This window comes from Motacilla alba, chromosome 7 (genome assembly GCF_015832195.1).
Source record: "Motacilla alba alba isolate MOTALB_02 chromosome 7, Motacilla_alba_V1.0_pri, whole genome shotgun sequence".
NCBI lineage: Eukaryota > Metazoa > Chordata > Aves > Passeriformes > Motacillidae > Motacilla > Motacilla alba.
In genome coordinates, this window is record NC_052022.1 from 25261818 (window position 1) to 25282393 (window position 20576).

Below are 20576 nucleotides of genomic sequence, written 5' to 3' on the forward strand. Positions count from 1 at the left end.
CATCACATCTTTGCTACCTCCACAGGCAGTACTGTAGCATCTCCTTTCCACACTCTGTAAAAAATGGGAGTTTAGATTGTGTTACTTAATTACTGGTTCATTCCATACTGTAAATAAACAGGTTTTCGTTGGTTTTGGTTTTTTTTGTTGGTTTTTTTTTTTTTTAATCTGTCAAAATAGGGCCTAGGTGTAGACTAAAGAACCCATGGGTTTCTCTCAGAGGTCACTCACAGAATGTCAGCAGTAAGAGGCTTCCTGTTTTCAGGCAGGTGTTGGGCCTGTGAGGTATGGCTCAGGTGGAATCTTCTTCCAGCTGTTTGCCAGGCTGTATTGCAGGTGTTGGCTTGCAACTGTGCCCTGTCTGCTCGTGCTCAGAGTGTGGAAGAGGAGTGCTGGTGTGGGTACAACTGGGAAGAGGTGTAGTGTTATCTCTTCTCGTGCCCCTGCTGCCAGAGTTGTGAGGAGAGGAGCCAGCGTGTCTCCATGTGCTGAACCTCCCTGTCTGGTGAACCAGAGTGGCAGGTACATCAAGGGGCAGAGCTGACAGAAGCATCGAGTCACATGTTTGTGATCCTTCTGAATAAGGCAGAGATCTGGGGGCTTTACCCACACTTGGGCGCTGTGATTTCTGCCCCTCAATGTGCCTGCACCCAGCTCATTCCCGTGCGGGTGTTGAGGGAGGTGTTTGACTTGTAACCTCAGCTCTTGGGCAGTGTCACCCAGTGCTAGGGCAGCTGCTTTAGGGACCCTTGGTGACATGAGGATATTGTCATTGCAATCAGAACTCTGACCTGGGTCCTCTGCAGGTGGGGTGGGCACCACTGATGCCCTTGGCCTTGTGCAGGGCAGGGCCTTTGAATGCAGGACTCCCTCAGCCCTTGGGGCAGCCCCAGCTGCCCAAGTCCCTGCACTGTGGGGCCCTTCAAAAGCAGATGTGGGGACCCACCCTGGGAAGTGACAGGTGACTGTGGTGAGGAGCAGGAGCAGCCTTGCTGGGAGTGCAGGGACATGGCTGTGCTGTGGGCATGATGCAGTTTGCCTCTCAGGGCTGGCAGGAGGGTAAGGTGTCTGCCATATCTCAGTGTCAGGAGTCTGTGGCCTGACTTGCCTGTTAAACTAATTTTATATTATTATTTCTGCACAAGATTAATTTGAAGTTTAGAGGACTGAGGAAAAGTGTGGTGCTTAGAAACCACAGTATGTAATAGTATGTGGCTACTGCCCTGGTCTCTGCCTGTGACCAGTGGAAAATACTTGCAGAAAGCGCACAGAAGTAGAGTGGTTATAGCATCAGTTTGTCCTGGTTTGCCCTTCTGGTTTATACTGCTACATGTTTTGGACGTTTCTAAGACTGAAGTAGTGCTTGTACCTATCTATTTAACTGTTCTTCCTGCTGTTTTCCGTGACTTTGTCTATTTTTTTTTTACCAATTCCTACTTTTCACCTCTGCAATGTCCTGGGGCAGTAAGTGTAGAATCTTCCAAGGTAATGTAGCATTTAATATGATTTCTGTGGTGTGAAACCAAGGGGAAACTCGGCTAGGTCTGGTTGAGGAATTCAGTTGTTCCCATCAAATCACAACCGAGTTCCATTTAGTCCATTCTACATTGTGGATGCTCAAATGAACTTTGTATCCTGCTATTACCTAAAGTGCTTTCAGTGCTGCAGCCCTACACAATCTCCAATTTCCTCTTCATTAGTAACAGCCTCTTTTGCAGAAATTAAATTTCCACAGCGAAAGTGAGACTGAGAAAGCAAACCTTTTGGTGTACAATATTGGTGGAACTTACTGAATCAGAATGAGCTGCCATAATAGCAGGAACATGAATAGTCATTTTAGAAAGAAATGAAAATAAGATGGGGGTTTTGATTTGTTTCTTCTTGGTTCTGGAGAAAATTGCTGTGATCTGTTCATATCTGGACCTCAGTCAGCCTTTTTGGCTATATGTAATTTTGGGACATAATTAATGCAGTGTGAACACTTGGGTACTTTGCATGTTGTGCAGGAATAAACTACAAAGAGAGTTTTCCTTGTTACTGGAGTGAATCTTCTATATGCTTTGGACAAGTAAAAAAGCAAATTGTGTGTTGTAAAAACTTAGTTGTATGGCCATGGGAAGGAAACAGGCTCCACATGGAAAAAGAGAGCAAGTTTTCTACCTAATTTTTAAGGGGTTTTGTATGTCTCTGAAATGTCTTGATAAATATGAGCTGACACATTTCTAGCAACCAAATTATAAATGAGTGGAAGACCTGAAAATGTCAGTTTCTTCCTTTTAGAAGCACTTCAGGATTTTTCTTTCCTTTTCCTTCATACATTCATTTCTTCCCTTGGGCAAATGAGTTTGTTTAAACGTTTGTTTCAGTATACTGTTTTTCATAGGATATAATTGTTGACACTTCCTGGAAGTGTCAGAGGAGATTTGATGTACTAATATTTTTATAAGAGAGAGCGTATGTATACCTTAAAATAACACAGAGAGAGATAAAAAGTAGTAAATCAATCCTTTAAACTTGTTTCTGTGTATATCTTGATGTTGCCTAACCACTTGTGTGTGTTGTGGTATTTTTCATGGTTAGCTGGGAAAGCAATAGGGTAATCTGAAGGAGTGCAGAAAAAGTAAAATAAATTAGCACCTTAGGCAAAGTGTTTGCCATTTAAATGGCACAAGAGCTATGTCATGTCAGGTGGTGGGGTAGGGAAAATGCTTGAACTGCTACTCTTACCTCTTCTGCTTTTGGAGAGGACTCTGGGGTGCCAAGCATCCCAGGGTTGAGAACATAATCTCTTCTGTTTCATTTTAATTATATTTTGGTTTGTTTTCCCGGAGCTGTAACATGCTTAACTGTTTTCCTGGAACTTTAATACAATTTATACCTAGCTACATGTGTGTGAGTCACTTCTTGATGAGGCTGCATAATCACAGTCTGATCACTTGAAGTTAATAGAGACCAAAAGGATAATCTTTGTTAAAGACTAGGTTAACACAAGCAAAAAATAATTATTCTGTTGTTTATCGTTTTCATGGCCACACTGGTGTGATCTTGGACAGCAGACTTTGGAGCCTTCCCAGGTGCCTGGAGTGGTATAAGAGCCAGTGACTGAGTGGCAGTTCTCAGAAGCTTGTACCTGGTCCAGGCTTGCAGGGCAGGATGGGAGGAAGGGGCAGATTCGTGGTGGGTAGAGAAGTGCTGTGCGTGTGTGTGTGCTGTGCTGGACCATGAAACTTTCATCCTTACAGAGGCAAGGGTTGGACAGCTAAGGAGGCCTCATGCTCTGTCATTGTGCTGGATGGATCTTATCCTTGAAATGTAGTTATTATATTCTTACAAATGAAACGTGCATCTGCTCACTCAGTACAGCTTTGTGGTTGCATTACCTTTGTGCAGTACGTCAGTCAGTAGCACTAAAATTTTTTAGACCTAATAACACCCTCTACCCCCAAGAATTAAATGCTGTTCTGTGTTTTTAAACATGCTCATCTCTAAGTGTTTTGAAATAATGTAAAATGCACACTAATGGTAGCATGCTAACTCTGAGAAATGTGTGTCAGCACAGGGCAGTGCTGAAGCATATACTTAAGTCATATTGAAGTCAATGTATCTAAACACAAATGTCTGTGCTTTCTGGAATCTGTGTGTTTGTTGTTAGCTGTTCTGCAATAAGATCATTAATTTTGTACTTTAAAGGAAGTATAAGCTTTTGGGGCTTTTTTTAAAGAGTGAAGTTTGGAAATACTTTATACAAACTATATTATCTTTTGTTTTGATAGCTGATTGCCATTTATGATGAACAAGACACCCCCCGTAAGATTGATGGCACCAATGGGAATTTGGCAGACAGAAATAGCCCAGACTCCTTTGAGACGGAGGTAGCAACTCAGCTGGCTGCCTTTCAGCCCGTTGGTGAGATTGAAGTGACTCCTTCTGCCCTAAAACTGGGTATGTATATATTGTATGGTTTTTTAATTTTTCTTTTTTTCTGTGTGTCTGTAATCTGATTTTATATATTTTAAGTTTTTTTTTTTTAGCATCCCGTTTTTTGCCTTGCAGTTCAATGAGGGACATTGAGGGGAGGCCATATGGGAGACATCTGAGGTCACTTGGTCTGTTCAGCCTGGAAAAGGGGAGACTGAGGGAGACCTCACTGTGGTCTAAAGCTTTCTTGTGAGGGGACATGGACAGCCAGGCACTGATCTCTCTGGTGATCAGTGACAGGACCTAAGGAATGATATGAAGCTGAGTCAGGAGGAGTTTAAGTTGGATATTAGAAAAAGGTTCTTCACCCGGAGGGTGGTTGGGAACTTGAACATGTTCCCCTGCACTAAGCCTGACTGAGTTCAAGAAGCATTTGGACAACTCTCCTTAGCACTCTTGGGGATGCCCTGTGCTGGGCCAGGAGTTACTGACAATCCATCATAGTATTCTGAAAGAGCACAAGATGAAACCTTTGCTAAGTATTTTCAAATACCACAACCATTGAAAAAAAACCCAGGGTTTTTTTTAGGAATCTGGTTTAAATGAGTGTAAAACTGCTACGTGCAAGTACTTTTACCAGTTAGCTGAGCTAGTGCCCTGTTTTGGGTGTGGGAGGTGGGAAGAGGGATATGCTGGTTGCAAACAGTTCAGCTCTTTGCCTTTGAAGAAGTTGCAAGAAGTTGCGCTGGGCCCACTTGCCTTTCTGACTTTCAAGTGAGCAGGCTGTGATTAGGAAAGGCTGCTGCTTAATTCCCTCTTACATCAGAGGGTACTGCATGAACTGCTGCAACTCTGATGCCCTGTGTTGTTCAAGTGTGCCTGCATGGCCAGGAGTTTAGACTGGTTTCCAGTTATAAGCATCTGGAGTCTTGTATGGTGCACACAAAGCAGTTTGTAAAACGTTCTTGGATTGAGAGTAGGCTGAGCTGTCACCTAAGCACTGGATAAGAAGCCTTCAAAACTGGATTGAAGGTGAATGTTGTGACTCTGTGTCTGTAAAACAAATGAATGATACTCAGGAGAGCCCTCTCTGCATCCTGCCGGTGCCCATTGCCCAGCTCAGCCCGTGCTCCTGAGTGCTGCTGACAGTCTCCAAGTGTTGTGCAATAAAATCTGAGTGTAAGCAGCTGGGGAAAGTGTAGAAGTACTATCTCTGGTTGAGCTATTCTCATGGAGTAGTCTGATTAAAACTTGAGAAATGGAATGTTCACTTGTCTATTTTAATTACATTTTTAAAGGAAAAGGCTAATTAAAAAAAGCAGTGAGCTAAAATACAATTTCAACTAAAGTTCACTGGATGAAGATGTGTAACTTACCGTCAAACAGAAGTCTGAGCTCATTTTTGTGCCTGCTGTAGGAAATTCTAAAATTCAAGCTGCATGAGAATTTTTAGAGTAAAATTTGTGGTAATGGATCTTATCTGGTTTTTTTCCATATTCTAAAATAGAAATTCTATTTTATTTTATTTTTAGTTTATTCTACTTTATTCTATTTTATATTATTTTTATTTTATCCATATTCTAAAATAGAATTCTAAAATAGAATTATCTTTTTCCATATTTAATGACACATGGGAATTTCTCATAACTCATATCTTAAGACAAGACTTATTATTGACATAATTTGTATGTATTTGTCTTTGCTTGGTAAGCATGAGATATGGAATAGCTTGTAGCTCAAGGTTCAGCAGTTAAAAGTTTTGCCACTTAATTTTTTTAATATTTTTAAATTGTGCTGTTACCACATTTTAGCATGTTTCAGAGAGTAGAGATTGTTCTCCAACTACCTCTGAGCACTACTTTAAAAAAAAAAAGTGTTTAGTCTCACATACTGTTGTTACATAAGTTGAGGTTTGGAGAGAGGAGTAATTGAGCTTCATACAGTTTCATGTAAAGCAGTTACGTGCTCAAGCTCTTGAGCTCATCAGTAAGCTACCACATAGTTAATTTGCTAAGGGTTATGAAATCCTACTGGAGAGCATAAAGAAGATGAAATATATTGTGGAAAGAGCAGTCAGGGTTCTATTTTTGTTTTCAGTGCAATACTAACATATATTTGAAGTTAAAATGGTGCTTGCTTCTTAAAAGAAGAGATCATAAATGTAGTGGGTTTGTCTCCTCAGTCCTGTTTCAGATTGGTTTATTTTACAGGGTAAGTGAAAGATTTTCTGCCTGTTAGTCCTGTAACTTAGTTTGTACTCTGAAATGTAATTATTTTCTCTTCTGGATTTTACTTCATTGTTTACAATTCTTTGGACTTAATTTTTGCCTTTATCTTTTGTGTACAAGTGCCTGGTCCTTAAATTATGTGACTATTTCCATTAGAGGCAAATTGAAAAGAAAATGAAGAAATAGAAGGACAGTTTGGTTGCATCAATATCATTGATGCATGAACCACAGTAGTCTGATTTCCTGTCTAATTATTGAATTGACTCCCACTTTCTAGTAGAAATAAATAATATTAGTTTATAAAGCTATTCTTATTTTGGGAGCACGTATGTGATTGAATATATATGTAGGAAAAAGTGTTGCTTTCCATGGTAGAGCTGTGCTTCAAGAACTGTCATGTACTTACCTTTCCAAGTATTTGTCCAGAATGCTTTTAGGAGGGAAATGCATTGTTATATGAATTGTCAGGTTGTGGAACAATTTTGCTGGTTAATTTCTTTTGGATGTTTTATATTTTGCGAAATCAGATCCATGTTTTTATGTAGAAAGAATGTCTGGCTAATGATCTACTTGTGTAATACTTAGCGCTTGGTGCTTAATAAGCACGTGAAACGAAACACTGCTATTGTCAGATGTGAGAGAATTGCCACTGGATTAGAACAGACACATGAGATACTGCCTTAAAACATTTGTCTTTCATAAATTGTCTATGTGACCTAGTTAGGTTAACCATGTGTTATACCATACCTTAAAACCCTTCCTGTTTAGATAGAGATGGCATAATTTTACTTTTTGGTATTTTTATTGTATGGTTACTTCTTTGAGGGTGTTTTTCTGTTTGTTATTCTAGAATAGTGATCAGCTTGACTGTCTGAAATCATAGATTTTCCATTATGTAGTTGATTACCCTTTATTTTTCCTTTTATCATCTGTAACTCTGAAAGTAAACGAGATTAAAAACAATCTTGTATTTGACTCAAAAGCTAAAATAACCTTATATTTTACATTAAATTTTTGCCAATATATGAAAGCAGAGCAAAAAAGTAAGTTTAATTTACTTGATATCAAATTACTTTCTTAGTATGTATTTCCTTAAAATAGTTCAGGAAATTATTCAGCTATTTGTTTTCTTTTCCCTGAAATAAACACTGCTCTACTTTTAAAGTTAGCTCTGTTCCCAAACAAGTGCAATTGTGAGTTCTTATATGTAATTTAAGAAACATGCAGGCAGATTTCAAGTGTTCATGGACATGGCATCTTCTGCATCCATAACACGAGGTGAGATACAAACAGATTTAAGTGCCTCCCTCCCTGCCACACATCACTGGATTATCAGGTGCTGTTGCTGGCAGTGTCTTTTAATAGTGAAAAGCGAAAATCCCAATTTGACAGAATCTGCACTCGGGTAAAGAAAACATTTCATACTACAATACAAATGGTATAGAGAACCTGCAAATATATATGACAAAATTTAGAGAAGCACACAGCTGTTTAATGTGTTCAGGCAGCTGTTTGAAATAGGGAAGAAATTGATCTACTGATTTTGTTATTTCTGCAGATATGAGAGCATTGAGACAGTTGCTAAGATGGCAGCAGAGCTTGTCTTGTGTTCCTGTTTCTTGTGAGCAGAATGTTCCAGAGTGCAATAATGATGTGGCCATGACAACAGTTTTCAAAGAATGATACAGGCAACTAAATGCTGAAATAGCTGATGTACATTTGAAAAATGTGTTGAAGACAAACTTCAACATCTCTAACCCCAAATACCATTGCCAATTCTTCACTGCCTTTTTTTGGTACCATGTTTCCAAATTATAAAACTGTGTATAGACAAAACCCTGCAATGAACAGTGAAATCACAGTGTGTTGAATACTTTGTAGCTGCATGACTTCAGCCCTTGGTGAGTGTAAGGTAACACACATCCCAGGGAAAGAGATTATGGCTTTCATAAACTGTCTTGTAATTTTCTGTGCACCTGTAAGCATGCCAGTAGTGCTCCTCTTTCCCTTTTGCACCTCATACTTTACTGTTGTTTTCTAGTGGTTTTCTCCACATGGTGGGTCATGGAACAGGAAGGGGGGAGTTATTTTCATTATGTCAATTTGTTTTTTCCTTTTCAGTCCATATGGGCAGGAAGGAGAGAGCACTAATTTATTTATGGAGGATCCGTTTTATGGACAAGTCACTCTGAGCTGGAAATGGCCTCATGGCTGGCTTAGTGTTTTGTTTGCTTCATTTGGTAAATGATGGTTGAGTACACACAAAATTAGGTGTTGCTTTTGTCTTGCTCATCTCCTTAGTGTTAAGTAGTCAGGATTTTGTCCGGAAGAAGACACGCAGCATTCAAAGATGCTTGTTGACTTTGAATACTAAGGTATGGAAAAAGTAAGGTTAAAGTAGGCATCTCCATGATTTCTTTTGTTGTTGTTGTTCTGTTGCTTTATATATTCTTTTTCCCTTTATTTAGGAATTGGTTTGAAGAATCTGCAGCTGTTTTCTGCTTACTGTCTGGAAGCAGAGACAATTAAATTACTTTGTTGGTTATTACAATAAAATTATGCTCTTAATCGATTGATACCTAAACTAGTAACTTCATTTAAAGTTGAGATTAGATAAAGAAATAATTCCTTATAACAGTTATTGATAGCAGGTTAACTCCTGTAGTTTACAAGAGTATTTTTTAACTCCTCCCTTTGCAAGCTTTCACTGTTGAATAGGACAGTGTCTTGATTTTGCCATTGAAAGGTCTAACTTCAGTATTTCAAGTTTTGCATGACTTTGTTTTATAGCAAATCCCTGAGATTTTCTCCTTTTATATGTACGTGTCTGCACATCTGATCAGTGTTCTAGACGACTGGAAGACTTAGGTGTAAATAATGGTTGGAATGAGTGATTACAGTCTCTCCTAAAATAAGCTTAGGAATGGTAGTGGTAGTTGGAGTTAAAGCTACATGCAGGCAGTTGTGCTTTTGAGCAGTCAGTTCTTTCGGTTCTGGACATTTAATGTAGTATCTTCTCATTGAATGTTTTGTCCTCTGAAGACAGAGATTTCTGGGAATGTTTCAACCCTCAGAAGGGCTAGTTAGTGCAGGATAATAAGCACAGTAGCCTAGAAGGTTTTCATTGTCCATTTTTGATGCAGTTGGTGGTGTTCTGGCCATGTCTTTTTGACATTTGGGAAAAGTTACTTTGCACTGTTATGGAATTGCCTTGAAGGTGCTTCAGACAGAGAATATACTCAATTAGCTTAATGTGTTCCTCTGCTTTTGGAGTTTTTCTAGTTTAAATTGTGCTTCATGGGATTGTTTAAAATACTTTGATTTGCCCTATGTGTTTGGGTTGCTAAGTCAGTCAGCAGAGGTGCTTTCATTGGCAGTGTCTTAGTTTGAAGTCTAAGGGAATTGAAGGGAAAGTTTCTTCGGTGAGTTTTTGGAAGTTTCTGCCCTGATAGGCCTGACAGGGATTAAATTGTTACCTCCAGGGTACGGATGTTGACAATTTCTGTGTAACTTCAGAGCTCAGAAGGAATTTCTTTTCTTTCTCATCCTCTTTGAAGTGGAAGCATTGTAAGTAGGCTTGGGGGCATTTTAAACAACATTTATTTGATTAGTCCTCTTTCAAGTTGGAGTTGAGATACTACAGATATGCAGACTGTGTTTTTAAATACAGAGAAAACCACATTATTATGTATTTTTAAAATTTGTGAAAACATACAATGTGAAACTATTAATCTGATAAACCAAGGGTTGTTAATGCCTTATATAGAGCATACAAGAGTAAGTAGGAAAGACACTTTTTCTTTCATGAAAGTCATCCTTTTCTTCTTAATCTTGCAACGTCAGTTTATTGGCTCAGCACTCTGATGTTTGTCAGTACATGGAGTGTACTGTATTCAAGTCACAATTCTCTCCTGTAAGACTCCAGGAAAAACTAACATTTTGAAATTGGTACATTTCAAAAGAAATGCATTATGGAAGAACATGCTGTTTTCTGTGGATTGAGGGAATACTGCTGATTTCCTTAAGGAAATATGGCTGTGTTCTCTTTCAGCGCACTGGATGGCTCCTCTCCTAGTAATGATATCAAGTATTGCTCTCTGCTGTTCGCTATAGGCGTTGTGAGGATGACACTGTACTTGATAGATTTTCCTCCTCTGTGGCATCCAGTGTAATCTGCTTTAAAAGAATTGTGATGATCAATTTAAGTCTACTTGCATTTCTAAAACAAATGGTTTCTGTTCTCAGGCAAGCTAAAGGTTTGAAGATAACTTTTCATTTCAGTCAGAGGGAAAGTCTGGTATATTTTGACCTCATGACTTAAGCTTGGTCTTATTTAGTTGTCCTTGATTCATGAAAATGAGTTTTGCTTTATCTTTGTATTGCAGCAGAATAATACATTAATGGTTTCTGTAAAGATGTATATAAAATTTCCATGTGTTTTTCTGTCTTGGAGCTGCCTGTTTACAAAACAAGCCAGTCTTTCCTTCCTTTCACTGTACCCAGGAATTTAGTGCTAGGGTAGGTAATAAATTTATGTGCATAGTTTGTTACTAAAGTATCTCTTTTTAATAGCCCTTCTGTCTCTGATTTCCCATAAGATTGTTCCTCATCAATTATTCTGCCTGTCTCTATTCCCTTTGGACTTGGTTTAATATTCCTTACTTTGGAGTAAGAGGGGTATCTCCATAAAATTATGTTAACTAGAGAGAAAAATATTTTTCCATCACAAGTTAGACACTTTTCTGCAGTAGCTCTCTAGCTGGGATGTTGTTTTCCAGCCTTTTATTACCTTGGGGAAGAGTTTGGGGAAGGTAATGAATGGGACTTTAAAAGATGGAATAAATTCCATTATAAAAGTCAACAGTGCTTTTTGACACACTTTGTTTGATGTCAGTGCTTTTACTCAGATTTTGTCTGTTTTACAGATTTTGTGATGTTGCTGGTTTTGTTGGTATCTTTGTAATATGATGCATAGCTAGTTTTTGAGGTAGTATCTTTTAAAAAGACCAGCCCACTTAGCTAAATATTTGCAGCTGAAGGTTTTGAAAGGCTGTAGTATGATGTCATACTTAAAAATTGCAGTTCGGTCTCTGTCAGTACCCTTTAGTGCTGAGTAAGACAGAGGAGTGTATGTCTGTTTATAATTCTGTACAGTACTTGTGGTGTGTTAACTCTGAGGCATTATGGCAAAATGTGTATTTGAGGTAGAAAATGAGCATGCTACGCCTGGCTGATGGATAGTTTGAAATTGTTCAAGTTAAAACAATTGGGACTTCAGCTAAAGATCTGAAGATATTAGATCAATAAGAAGTTATTATTCAATTTCCTCACCATGTAAAAACTCAAGTATCAAACACAACTAATGTTCAACAAGTTGCAAAGCAAAACAACCATACACTGATTTTCTTCTGAAGCATTCAACTAAACTATAAAATTTGATTTAAAACACCAAAAATTGATGAGTTATAATATGATTAGACAAACGCACAGGACATGGCTCATCAGTGTCTTGAAATATGGTTGTCTAGATGCCACACAGATTTGACAATATTTCAAAGGTTATTTTTTGCAGCCTGGTAGGAGACAACACTCTTAGGCTTTGTCCCTTTGCTACCACTGTTAGATTCAGGATGCTGCGTGAGGTAGACCCAATACAGCTCCTCTTATGTTCTTATTCCTTGCAACCTCACAGAAAGTTTCGGGTTCAGGAGGTTTTGCTATTTTATCTTTGAAAATTGTTAGGAGCAAGATGGAAATTTAAGACTAAAATTAATTTACTGTGACCAGAATAGAAAATAATAGCTGCAAGAGTAAGACACCTCTTGTTATGGAAATGTCAAAATAGAAGAGGGTTCTTAATTTAAATTAGATATGTAAAACACAGGTCATATTTAATTATTACAGAAATGTGTACTAATGCTGTAATTTGTGATTGTCCTTTAAAATACATTTAAAATACTCAAAAAAATTGCTTTGCAACTCTACTACTTGTGATAAAATGCTGTCAAAGTGATATTCAAGCTGTACAGTTTAGCTGCCAAAGTTTTAAAGAAAATTAAATCATTGAACCATGGAAAAGTGACTGCATAAGCACCTGTAACTGATGTTAGCTGAAGTGCTAAACCAGCTTTTGGCAGCATGGCCTCTTTTGCAGGTGCACAGAATATTTTCTTTGTGTCAGTTTATTCAAGTAGTACAGTTCATTAAGTATTTCATTTGAAGTTGAGAAATGGGCTGGGAATTGAAATAGAAGAAATACTTATTTTCACCTTTCAATCTGTGAATAAAAATAAGGTGTGAGAGTCTAAGATCTATTAGTTTTAAAATCTTATAGGATATATTTCCCTAAAATGATTTATTTAAATGCAGTAACTACAGGTAATATGCTGCTTAAAAACTCGATGTCTTTATTAAGATGAATACTTCTTGCTGTGTTCAGCAAGTTGCATGACTAAGACAACTTGTGCTTTAAGTATATCTGGAATTCAGTTTCTTTTGACATCTGAATGCCATTGGAAGGATATTAAAAAATAACCAACCAAAGCAAAAACCCAGACAAAACCCCCAAACCTCAACTCCTCCGAACAAATAAACAATCAGAACCAAAGCAAAACAGCCCTGTGTTTATGTGTACAGGGAAATTCTAATGGAGCGCAACACTTCTTCCCCTCAAAATAATAATTGAAAAACATAGGATGTTTGAGGTGGCTGTAACTTATTGTTAAAATCTTATGTCTGAATGTGGAAATTGCAGGATGTACATCAGTCAGTTGATGGAAAATACTGAGATTCATGAAGATGCTTCATTTGTACAAGAATAAGAGAAAGCCAGGCCCATACCGGAAAGTGCTGCTTCTTTTTTGTAAAAGCCAATGTGTTTTTACAAAACTCCTGACCAGTCTGCCCATCAAGGGAAGGAGTTGCACATTTTGCTTGAGTTTGAGTTGGACGGGGGGAAAAAAGTCACAACTGGCTGTTGTGAACTGATTGAGCCTTGCTCCAGGAATCTGCTGCAGCTCCCTCCCCTTTACCCAGTCTCTTCCATGCGGTACTTGTACCCAGGATCCTTTGGAGCAGAGGCATGTTGTTCCCTGGACTGCACTAAGTCTGGGTGCTCCCTGTCTGTGTGATGGAGCACTGAAATAGGAGCACTGTGTTGATGGAGGTGAGAAGATCCTGAAATTACTCTATATCTGGCTTGTGTTATGACCTTAAGTGAAAGAAAAGTATACCTGGTTAAGGTCCAAACTCAAGTCCTGTCCGTCTGGAAGCTCTTTTGAGAAAAATATTTAAATGGGAAGAAGGTACCAGAATTATTTGTACAGTCTCTGTGGATGGATATGTCCTGGTGCCTTGAGAAGTGATTTACTTCTTATTGTATGGATGTGGATTTTGATCCTGAAAACGGGATTTATATGATTGAAATAATACGTGTAGATGATTCTTACATGTCCATCTTTGAAACTGCCAAAGCTGAAAATGTAAACATTCCATAGTTGCTTCATTAGACCCTGTTTACACCAGAGAAATTCTATTCTGGTCATAAAAACAGAGAGAACAGTTCTTGTGCTTCATAACTGAAACCGGGCATAATACATTATAGCACATGCAACCAGAGAAAACAATTTTTTAAAAATAACTGGCCCTGAAAAATATCACCCCAAAACAGTACCCGTTTGAAGCCATTCCTGAGTTTTACTTGTAGGCCATTGCTTTTGTTTTTCTTCGTAAGAAAAATTACACCTCATTTGGAGTGTTAGGGAAGTATCTTGGGTTGATGTGTCAAAGACAGCTCTTGCTAGAACTGGTTTTTCACCTGTTTTTAGATTTAGGTCAATTGTCTAAACCATGATGCCATCCTAGTTCATTAATCTTCTGTCCATGGGAATTTAAGAAGTGCACTTTGGGAAGCACAGCTGTAGATTTGAAATTGTATCAATAGGTGCTATTATAAGCAATTTGAGTTAGCTTTAAACATAGAAATCACATCGTCATAGCACTGTACATTTAAAAAATAGAAAAAGCTGTGCAGTACCATCACAAGGTAGAGCATACAAGCCCGTGTCAGCTACATTTGAAGTACATGGCAGAACCATTCCATGGTGCCTCAGGTGGTGGTAAGCAATATATCTGAGGGTGAACAAATTTGCACACACTGATTGCTTAGTGCTCTCAAAAAGTGCTGATTGGAAGAACTGTCTGTATTCCTGTTAATGTGAAAATTGTCAGATAAAAAGGAGAAAAATAGGCACATATATTAATCTTTTATGTATTTAAATATAAATTAAAAGCTTGCTTGTAACTTTTTCTCCAGGGCCTGACCTGTTTCATGACAAGACCGGTTTAAAAGCAATTTTGGCTTCTCAATATAAATGTTTGTTGTTGTTTTGTGTCTGTTCAGAGCTCTTGTAGCCAAGAACTGTCCATGCTGCGATGCAACTTTACATTTGTGTGTGTATGGTATTTAGGTGTTCTGGCTTGAGATGTTGTGATTTGCTCAGAAGGAGCTCTGAAAAAATATTTGGGGGCATCTGCAGGTAAGAAAATAATTTGTCTGTCTGTCCAGGCAGGGGTAATTTGGACGCAGGCAGCAGAGTAATTGTCATTGGTATGGCCTTCAGTAGCTGATCGTTTGATACACGCTTGATGGACAGCTCTTTTCCCATCATAGTCAGCGTTTTTATATTCAGGAACAGAATTTTAAATTATGGCTTTAACTGCCTAGGTGATTTATTGTAAATCTCTTTCTGCCCACTTACAGGATTCTGTCCAAGTGTATCTTTAATTTGGCTCTAGAATTATCCTTCGCTGATACCTAGAAAAACAAACCAGGCAACCATGTTAGTTGTCACTGATGCAGCAGCACAGTACACCTGTGCTTGTGCTTCCTGTGTTCCTTGGTTTGTCAGCTTACCTAAAAGTCATCTGAGAGTGTTTACATCCACAGCATTGCTAAAATCGATTTTTAGTACATGATTTGACTGCATTATAGATAGCTCAACCTACTAAAAATTCTTGTGGGTGATAAAGTCTGGGTGTCTTCAGCATTTTTTAGCAACCTACAGCCTATATCTCCAAGAGTAAAGGGAGTTTAGGCTGGGGGTGGACTGTGCTTTCCTGAGCAAAGAGGCGCTAGAGCAAATGAGTGAAATTAAGGAAGGAAAGGATAGGAATAATATTTTTGTGAATTTGGTCATCTTGAGTGGTACTCAACTCTGTAAATGTAGGCCTGAAATCTGATGCTAGAACTCAGAGCCTGGAAACCCTGTAGAGCTTAGGGGGGCCTCAGCAGGGGCAGCAGGAGCTCCAAAGTTACCCATATAATGTTTGTGTTCAGAAATCCAGATCTTGCATTGTTTACCTGCTGTTGCACAGTGTTCTTGAACACATCACTTCTGGTTTGTCAGGGTCCCCCCTAACCTCAGATGCTGATTTTTGAACTACCAGAGGGCTTCAGTGAGGCAGAGCACACTCCTGGTCATGGTATGTGTTAATGTCTGCATACAGCTTTTAAATAACTAGCAAAACAAACTAAGACAATCGGGTTACATCTGGTATGGAGATGTTTCTTCTGCCATTGTGTTGACAAAAAATTTCATTTTCTAATTGGACACAAATGGCAGAAATCACTCTTCTGTGTTTTTTTTTCCTTCCCTAATGCAACCAATTTAAATCTAAGTGTGGTTTCTACCATATGCTTGTTTCAACCATATTTGCAGTTTAAAAAAATATTTCCAAAACAAAGGAGTTCAGGGAAAATACACTGTTAACCATGAGTCTGTGTAGATACTAATTTTTGAGGGTGATGCTAGCAAAAAGAAAAGATTTCTCTACATTGGTTGAAAATAATTGTTAGACTTTAAGCAAGGATAACTGCAGGACTTTTTCCTCATCAGCTTTCTCTGAGGGTATGTGTTGTGAATAAGGCTGACACATGTGCTTAGAAGATGCTTATAGTACCATAACAAAAGGTTAAAAGGTACTCTGCAAATTTTTAAACAATGGGAGGTTAAAGGCTGTCATTATGAGAAAAATTTTTGTGTTTCAGTTTTTGTTGTCTGTGAACTCCTGATGCAGTGCTGCAAGATGAGGATAACTATTTTTTAGAGCAGAGTGCCTAAGTTTAAAATACAGAGTGCATTCTGGCACAAAACAGTAGTGTTTATTAAAAAAATGTGTTCCTGTGATAAACTTGGTATGCAGGAAGGAGTTCCTTTCTCTCTCATCATTCAGGGAAAGATGGATTTTGTGTTTGAACTTACATTGGTTGTTATAAATGTTCAGCACAAATGTAAGAGCGTGAGTAGAATAATGTGGAAACACAGCCTGGCTAAAGGAAAGCTGTAAGGAAAAGGCAGCATTCAGTTTCCTGACAGAAGGAAACGGATGACAGACTCTCTTAAGAAAATGGGTGTAATTTTCTACAGCATGTTTGTAATAAGCAGTGTTGCCGATGGTTTTTCAGTACATTTGGTTCATGGCTGAGGAAGATGAGGATGAATGAATTTGAGGTATGTATGGATAGCGGATGTGGTCCAGCTCCTGAATCAGGTTGAGTCTGGGGCATTAGATGTGGGGAGGTTTCTCTTTGGGAATGCAAGGGAGCATGCTTGCTTTCAAGAGACCTAAGTGTGCAGTGCAGAGGAGGTGGGGAAAGGCTGGAAAAAGAAAGGAGCCCGTGGGAGAGGTGCAGGCTGGAATGCAGCAAGCAGCATGGAATGTGTTCTTCTGGCAGGGAACAGCCGAGCCACAGAGGAGATGAGGGGAGATGGAGCAGAGTTCATTAGCTCCAGGAGCTGCTGAGAATTGCTGTCTCATGAAAGGGAATAAGGGACTCTTCTGAAAAGGAGGGGCAGAACAGCTTCTTCTCATCTCTTTCATCCAGTCGTCCTCTTTGCTGTGGATTTTCTCCTATTAACAAGCACATTTTGGTTCCGTTTATCTTTGTCTAATAAAAGGTTCGTTTTGTGTTTTTGTGATGTGCACATGTAGAACAATAAGGGCCAGAGGGACTGTTTTGTGTAATTTTAGCTAAAGATTACAGCTGACTTGTTTCACAGAAATGTTATGATGTGTGATATTTCTGTACGAGAAATTATGTTTCACGTCTGTAAATACATTTAAAAAATGAAGAAAATGGACTCTGGTTTTCTCTTCAAGTAAAAAATTATCTGTAAGACCCTAGAATTTACAACATACTGAGAAGAGAGAAAACATTATATATAATAGTCAAAAAGTCCAGTTGTTTTTCTACAAGTAGGGAAGCATTCCAGATGAGCACCATAAATTTCATTGTTTCATGGCAATAAGCAAAAATTTGCAGGAACAAAAAGAAAATAGCTGCAAAGCCATCTTCCCAAACTTGGAGAATAGTATTCTCTATAATCCTGCTGCTCCTACAGACTTAGATTTCAAAGTTAGACAGTTGTAAATTTTGTTTCAGTTTCTTTGGAAAACACTGACAAAAAGCAAGTGAAAGGAGATCTTCTGAACTGAGAATCGGAAATGTGGTAAGAAGGAGGGTTTTGAAGCATCACTACAGAGAGCAGAGAGAAGTGCTGGAGCGGTGTGGTACAGGAGACCTCTTCACCTGGCATGTAGCTGCTGGAAGGTCCTGGAACAAGCAGGAGTCATGTCTCCCAGCAGTCACAGGTTTGGGAGCCTTCATCTTTCTCTCAGCCAGACGAATTAGGAAGAAATGAGGAGTTAGTTGTAGAAGACAGTTCAGGAAAAAAGGAGAAATCTAATTTCAGAGTGTTGGCTTTGGGAGGAAGATGAGCTTGATATAAATGATGTTTTTATGTGGAGTCACTCATCCCACTCCCTTCCCATCTTTGTCCTCTTAAGTTGACTGTGGGGAATTTTTGGTACCCTCTTTGAGTTACTGTGGATTTCTCACCTTGGAAAAAGGAGGACAGAAATGAGGAAGGGGGCTGGGATGACAGCTTTGAAGAGTGTGTGAAACAGTATGTTCATTGAGTTGGGCAAGTTTGACAAATAAAAGTACCAGTGTGTGAAGGGTTTTCAATAGTTTCTCTGTATTGTTCATGTTTATGTCAAAGGGAGTTGGAGACCAGGTTGTGTTGAATCACCAGGAACATTTCATCGTCTGTTTTCAAGCTGTTGTATTGAAGGCAGACAAAAAATCGGATACAGGCCACCAGAAACTTTAGTCATACACAGAAAAGTTTATTTTAAGGTATAGGTGTTTATCTTAAAGAAGGCTGTGACTTATATTTAGCTTTTATGCACCTTCGTACCAAATATGCCTGGAGAGGAAACAAATTTCTCCTCAGCTTTATGTGAAGACCAAGCATATTTGGGTGGAGAGATGTGGTTCATTTTGACCTATTGACACGTTCGGAAAATCACAGAAAATTTGGTGATCAGTCCCTTTCTACCCAATCTCCTTGTAAAAACATGCATAGCTCTTGGTACTAAGATGATAATCACTTGGCAGAAAAACCAATATTCACCTTCAGATATTTAAGCATTTCCTTAATACCAGGACACAAATATAAATCTTTCTTCTGCTTTTCTTACTGGTCTCCTGCAGAAGTGAGCATAGAAGGGATTACTTGCATATAAAAACTTGCTCACCATGAGGAAGGATTAAGAGCATTAGGTTCTCTGGATGCCCCTCATCAACACGAGGTATTTATTCCAGCTATATTGACAAAGTTGTGCTGAAAGTGAATGTGGTAGAATCACTCCAGCTTTGTTAGCATCTAACAAGAAAACTGTTGCATGTTCAAACTTCTTTTCTAGATCTAGTAATTATGGCTGCCATCAGCCCCAGCCACTGTAATTAGTATTATAACTGACAGCTGTAATCTCAGTTTTGCTCACTTGATGGTACATGTGGTCACAGATACATGCAACCAGTCATTTGTTTTTTTGAGCAAGTGCCTTTTTCTCCTGTTTGTCAGCAGTTTTTACCTAATTTAGGTAGCTCATGGATGGAGGTCTATTACATCAGTGCACAAAGATGTTACTATTTTTTTAGCTAAGTAAATCTGAAATGGTACAACCCTATCAAATCTAGTAATTTAACCAGGCAGACATTACCACAGATAAGCTTATTTTTAAGTGCTGTGTGCTTGTCTTATTTAACCACATGAAGTTTTCCCTTGTGCTAATTGAGCATCCGTGAACCTTTGAATTCTGTTTTGTCTCACAGGCACACCACTTCTGGTACGGAGGAGCAGTGATCCAGCCTTGGGTGCACCTGCTGACTTCCCAAGCACTTCTCATCCCAGTGACCATGGTCTCAAGCATGTTGTGGCAGTAAGTGTCATGTAACTCACCTTTTTAAGACCAAAACCTTTCCTACCTGTTGGTATATAGTAGTACATGTATTTAGGTCTATAACAAAATGCATCATACTCATTTTCTGTAAAGCAGAGAATTTCCTCTGGAAAAAATACTATTTTAGATGATGCAATCAATGAACAGTGATTCTATATATATATATATTTTAATAAGAGGTTTACATAAAGTTCAATAGTGTCATAAGGCATTGGAATATGAACGGAACTTTCAGCAGTTATTTGTTCAGTATTGTGTTGTCCAGTTTACCATTGCTTCTTTGGTCTCACATTCTTTTTCACTTCTCTTTCTCTTCTCATTTTCTAATGGCATTTCTGTCATCTTTGGTATCCTGCTACTGTCCTGCATGGTCTCTTCTTTATCTCACTTTTCTCTTTTACCTGACTCTTCCCTTTTGAGGACAAATTTGTTTTCAATATATTGAAATATATTTATTACTAAGTTCCATTGCAAAGCCACAGTTAGTGAAAATGCAGTAACTCTTATTCATATGTTTTTGCAGACTGTCTTTAATCTTCTTAAAGTGATGCTGTCTTAGTCACACTTGGACCACATGTTCTACTTTGCAGTTTTAAGATCTGAAGCTTTGTGTGTGTAAGAAAGTGTTCCTAGATTACTTATAAACCAATGAAATTCTTTAGAATCCCTGAATGTCGGCTGGGACACATAAGAGTTTCGAGCAGAATAAAGCTATTTTTTAGTGTTTGCCTAGAAAGCTGTGTTGGATCTAGTTCTGCTCTTCTTTAGACCATATGAATGCTGGCTTAAATGATGCTGCTGTTTTCATTTGCTTGTAATAGTTATGCCTTTTCCCCTTTAGATTCTCTTTGCAATGTTGCAATTCACTCCCTGTCCCAGCTGTGCAAAACAATCTGTTGCTGGTTTATTTCAAAGCAAAGCAACACTCAGAAACCCTGGGTCTTTGTTTGGTGCAGGAGGGATGTTTCAGACTAGATCACAACTAGTTTAGAGCAAGGTTCCACAAATGGCTGTGTAGGCACATTGTGGGGGAGAGCTGGGGTTCAGCGACACGTGCTGGAGATGGGAATCATTCAGCTGAAGGTGCATTTAAGACCAAACTTTGAGTTAAGTTCATGGGAA

General features: G+C 38.6%; 1 protein-coding gene across 3 annotated transcripts in view; it reads left to right on the forward strand.

Moving 5' to 3' along the window:
* PARD3B (par-3 family cell polarity regulator beta) overlaps nt 1-20576 on the forward strand; it is a 394146-nt gene that overhangs the window by 113013 nt on the left and 260557 nt on the right. For all 3 annotated transcript variants that reach the window (XM_038141819.1, XM_038141820.1, XM_038141821.1), the window contains exons 3-4: nt 3774-3942; nt 19327-19433. In XM_038141819.1, the coding sequence (XP_037997747.1) occupies nt 3774-3942; nt 19327-19433 (276 nt within the window). The remainder of the gene's footprint in view (nt 1-3773; nt 3943-19326; nt 19434-20576) is intronic.